At 30.0% G+C, this 5,268-nt stretch overlaps 1 protein-coding gene across 1 annotated transcript in view; it reads left to right on the forward strand.

Annotated features, from left to right (window-relative positions):
* The window catches only part of LOC106754218 (pentatricopeptide repeat-containing protein At2g20710, mitochondrial), a 9,728-nt gene extending 7,275 nt beyond the window's left edge, over positions 1–2,453 (forward strand). Inside the window, exons 2-3 of the mRNA XM_014636219.2 lie at positions 1–342; positions 1,097–2,453. Coding sequence (XP_014491705.1) covers positions 82–342; positions 1,097–2,281 — 1,446 coding nt within the window. The 5' untranslated portion in view covers positions 1–81 and the 3' untranslated portion in view covers positions 2,282–2,453. The remainder of the gene's footprint in view (positions 343–1,096) is intronic.
* The last annotated feature ends 2,815 nt before the right edge of the window (positions 2,454–5,268 follow it).

Raw genomic sequence — 5,268 nt, forward strand, 5'->3', positions numbered from 1 at the left:
CCTCTCTCTGCGAGTGTACTGAGAAAGATAAGTAGCAGTGCGTGAAGGGAGTAGAGTTAAGATCGACGAGAGGGAAGAATCATGATGCTAATACGGTCAAGATACAAACTTGTGAAAAATTTTGGCATTTCTGTTTCTGGGTCTCTTGGAATATGCATGCACTCGACGACAAGCGTGTTGGAGAGTCTTCAAAATCGTGTGTTGAAGGTTTGGGATCCTATGAGTCCAGTGGTTCCTGTTCTGGACCAATGGGTCGAAGAAGGCAGAGAAGTCACCGAATTTCAGTTCCGTGATCTCGTTCGTTGCCTCTCTCAATTTCGTCGCTTCACACAAGCCCTTCAGGTAATTTCACACAGTCATCATTTTCATGAAAAAAATTCATGGATTTTTAAATGCATAATATTCATGGATCAATGGAGTGTTTAGCTTATGTTTGGATTGAGGAAATGGTGGGGTGGAATAGAATGACACCTGGTTTTGAGGTTTTGTTTGGTGAATTGTTTGAATGAAATGCATCTGAACCTGTTAAAATGTATTCCACTCAATCCCACTTTTACTCCCTTAATGATTTTTTTTTTTTTTTGTATTTAAATTGTTCACTTGGTTCCTATACTTGTTGCCATTTTTGTTTTAGTCCTATTAATTTTAAGTTCCTATCATAAAAGGTTAAGTTTTGGTAGTGCTAAATCGCTACCAAGATTGTGGAAGGATTAAAGTTTACATTTTTTTGGTATATGAACTGAAATCTCATGAGAACAATTACAATGACCAAATGATTACTTTAATCTAGTTTTGTTTTTCCATACAATGAAATGATGATTTTATTCTATTCTATTTTATTTCACTTACTATTAGATACACAGACATAACCTAAGTCTTTTAGTCTTTCTGGTTTTTGGTGATATAGAGAAGCTGATTGAGGTAGAATTCTATTCCAAGTTCTGCTGAATTCTATTCCATGTTGCGTGGATACTCGTGTGCTTATTTCTTCTTCAATATATTGGGCTGTATCGTATTTGACCCCTTTAAAATCAAGGAAACATGCTTTTAGTTACTTAGTTTTTTTAATTAGAGTGACAAATATGTTTTTTTGCAGGTGATGGAATGGATGTGTAATGAAAGGAACCATGACTTGTCTCCAGGAGGCATTGCAATACAGATCGGCCTAATTTCAAAAGTCCATGGTCTTGAACAAGCTGATAGATATTTTAGAAGTATCCCTGACGCTAAAATTGGGTTTAAGACATATGCTGCACTTTTAAGATGCTATGTGGAGCATAAATCTCTGGAGAAAGCAGAGGCTGTCATGAAGAAAATTAAGGAGTTTCATGATCTGAATATAACTGAGTGTTATAATCTGATGCTGAAACTATATGGTCAGATGGGTAAATATGAAAAATTGGATAGGTTGGTGCGAGAAATGAAAGAGAAAGATATCTCTAATGCTCGAACATATACGTTTCAGTTAAATGCATATGTGGCTGCCACAGACATAGAGGGGATGGAGAAGTTACTTATGCAAATGGAAGCTGATCCCGTGGCAACTGTGTACTGGCATACATATTGTAGTGCAGCAAATGCTTATAGGAAAGTACATAATATTGAGAAGGCCATGGCCATGTTAAAGAAATCAGAGCATTTAGCCAAAGGCAAGACCATGAGACATGCTTATGAATCTATTCTAACTATGTATGCTCATATTGGGAACAAGGATGAGGTTTACAGGCTTTGGAATGTTTTGAAAAGTCTTAAAAATTCCCGCAACTCATGTTACGTATTCATGTTGAGCTCTTTAGTAAAGCTGGGTGACATTGAGGGGGCAGAGAAGATTTTGGAAGAATGGGAATCTCAATATAGAAATTTTGATTCCAGAATTCCAACTATAATGATCAGTGCTTATTGTAAATGGGGTCAGGTTGATAAGGCTGAGGCCTGTCTCAAAAGGCTTTTGGATGGTGGCAAGCCATTAGATGAAAGATCTTGGGACCGACTGGCATGTGGCTATCGTGCAGATAATGATATGGAAAAAGCAGTTCAGGCAATAAAGAAAGCTGTCTCGGCAAATCTAGCAGGAACGAAACCAGATCTTTTCACTCTAGTTCCTTGTGTTAAATACCTGAAAGAGAAAGGAGACTTGGATTTAGCCCTTGAGATTCTTAAGTCATGCATAGAACAAGATCATATCTCAGTCACTTCCTATGATGGATTGGTAAGTTATGTTCAAAATGAAACCCCACATACAGAACCCCTTGATCAGTTCTCTCTTGATGAGGAGAACTGATTTCTTTCCTCTATTTGCTATTACAATGTGGAGAGGTTCAACACATATATCTTCACATTGGTAAAATATTATCTGTATTAGATCAAATTTTTTTTGAAGGTCTTATATATATATATAAACTCATGGCCATCTCATATCTATTTTTTATTTGATCTAATATCTTGTTGTTTTATCTAATGTGTGATTTTATTTATATCTTAGCATACCAATATTGCCATCATACTCATTATTCATTATCCTATTTAGATTGTTGCTGCATGGAAGAATTACCATCTTCGTTTTGACTTACACTCTGATCATATGGCTTGAGAATTTTCTTATTGAACTAAAAATGCTGCACTTTGTAAAAAACTAGGCAAGACAAGGTTTGGACTGTGTCTAATAGATCTCTTATTAAGTATTAATCATTATGTTTCAATCTTTATAAACAAACATTAAACATTACGTTTCAATCCGTATAACCAAGCATTAAATATTGTGTTTCATTCTTTATAAATAAACATTAAACAATGTGTTTCAATATTTATAAAAAAACCACTGAAAATTAAGTTTTAATCTTTATAAAACAAGCATTAAATATGATGTTTTAATATTTATTAATAAAAATTAAACATCATGGTTCATCATTTAGAAACAAATGCTAAACAATTTACACAAAGTTGTGATTAAAAGTACTAAACATTGTAGTCTTAAGAAAAATACATAAATTATTCAATCTTTATACTCAACTTTATAAAATCTTACAAAACGATAAAAATTGTTTATCCTTAAAAATAGTGATCAATCAAATTGCTCAAACTTTAAGCTTGAGAATTTGAACACCTATAAATATCTTATAAATATTCACATATTAATTATCAACAATTAATAATCTTGCGAATAATCTTTAAATAAACCAATTATTATGATTCAATTGTCATCGATAACAATTTTTTTTATGCGTGATTTCTAATATAATATGAATAATAATAAATAGAATTATTATTTATTTTTTTATCATATTAATGACAATTCTTTTTAAATCTATGGAATAACATTTTTATTAAATGAAATTTGAACTCATATTTATATAGTTATTTAAATGAATGAATGTTTGATTGACTGTCAATCTTAATTTAGACCAGTGAGTATTCACTTACACCAATTATTCGAGAAGCAAACCAGTTAGTCATAAATAAGAGCATGTTAATTGGTATTTTAATCATAATTAGGTTGGTATTAATTAAAAGTTTATTCCAAAATTAATTAATACAAGATAAAAATGTATGTAATTTCTGTATTTATTACACTATTAATTTTCAATTGTTATTATTGAAATAACTTTATGACATCAGAATGTTTTTTGTTAATACTTCTAAACGATATGGATGATCACTACTTGAACTTTAAGACAACGGTGAGACTTTAAACGACTCGTCATAGTTTAAATAGTTGACCTCAACCTTATATTCAAAACCATTACAATTATTTTATTTAATCAATTTATTAAGTTGAGAACAAAAAAGTTTCTTACAAATGATCTCCTATTCTCGGATATCATTCTATATTGGAAGTGGAAAGCATGTATGATTTGATTAAGATACGCTTAACTTTACTCTAAGAACATAGTGTGTCCTCAATTCATATAAAATTGTTTTAATTTAATAAGTGGTTGGATGCCTCTTTCGCTATATAATTGCAATTAATACTCAAACTTCATATAAAAGAAACGTGGTCTGTACAAGAAGATGGAAATGAAAATCGTTTTAAATTTTTAAACATAGTCTGTGGTACCATACCGACCAAGTAATTAATATATGGGAGACTTTTTATTAGTTATTACTATATTAAATGATATCAATTAACTCCATGCTGCTGTTAAGAAAAAAGTTATGTTAAAAATATATTGAATGAATAATAGGAGAGAAATATAGATTGAGAATTGTGAAAATATAACTTTTAATTCAATAAATACTGTTTCAATTGTTTAAAGATAAATATTTTTTTTTTTTTTACTTATTCCTCGCGTATAACTTTATCATAAATCAATTTAAGTTGAAACGTGGTATTTAAACGCTGGTTTGTGGAAAACTGGAAAGATTATTTATCTTTTCTTTTATTTATACACAAGCGTAAAATAAAAAATACTTTGATATAAAATATATTCATTTTATTTTTTGAAAATTAAAATGTATTAAAATTGTCGACATATTTATTTTCAACTGCCAGCATGGAATCATCTGTACAATGTGACTGTTTTAGGTCAATATCGTAACTGATTAACTAAGGGTAAATAAGTGATTTTCAATAGTGTGCATTTGCCTCCCATTCAAAGTTTTATTATCTTGTTCATAGAGATAAAGTTTACAGTGAGTGATGAGAAGATTATAAATATAAAATTCATAACTACTAACCTTTTGGACTCCCTCATCTTTTCCGTGAGTTCTTCATGTTGATTAGTTTGTCTATTGGCATCTTTAATCTTATCCAACTTCTGGAAGCCATTTTTGGATGCAAAAGGTGAAGCATATCAACAATAAATAAACTAAGCAACAAATTACAGATCATCCACATTATAGCACATCCGCAAGTGCTTAAACAATGGGATCTATTCACAAAATCACTTGTATAAAGTCAAACAAAGGAAAGATAACGTCACTACTGCAGTTAACTGTACTATATTGTATTAAAAATAACTGATCCATTTTTAGTAACAGTTCAGTATACTATCTTATGGATCAGTTTTTAAAACTGAACTGATAACAGTTACAGATCAGTTAACTATGAGAACTGTATCTACTCTTACATCTTCTCTAATTTCAATTCAATTGTTTCATCTTGTCAAGAAAACTTTATTTAATAATAAAATATTAATAAAAATAATTGTTCACATAAAAAAATAATAATTAATTTTTTAAAACAACTTTTTTATCACAAAATTTATATTTTTATCAATAAAAATAAAAAATATAATTTATATTTTTATATTTTTTAAGTTATATATATAT

This window comes from Vigna radiata, unplaced genomic scaffold (assembly GCF_000741045.1).
Source record: "Vigna radiata var. radiata cultivar VC1973A unplaced genomic scaffold, Vradiata_ver6 scaffold_86, whole genome shotgun sequence".
Classification (NCBI taxonomy): domain Eukaryota; kingdom Viridiplantae; phylum Streptophyta; class Magnoliopsida; order Fabales; family Fabaceae; genus Vigna; species Vigna radiata.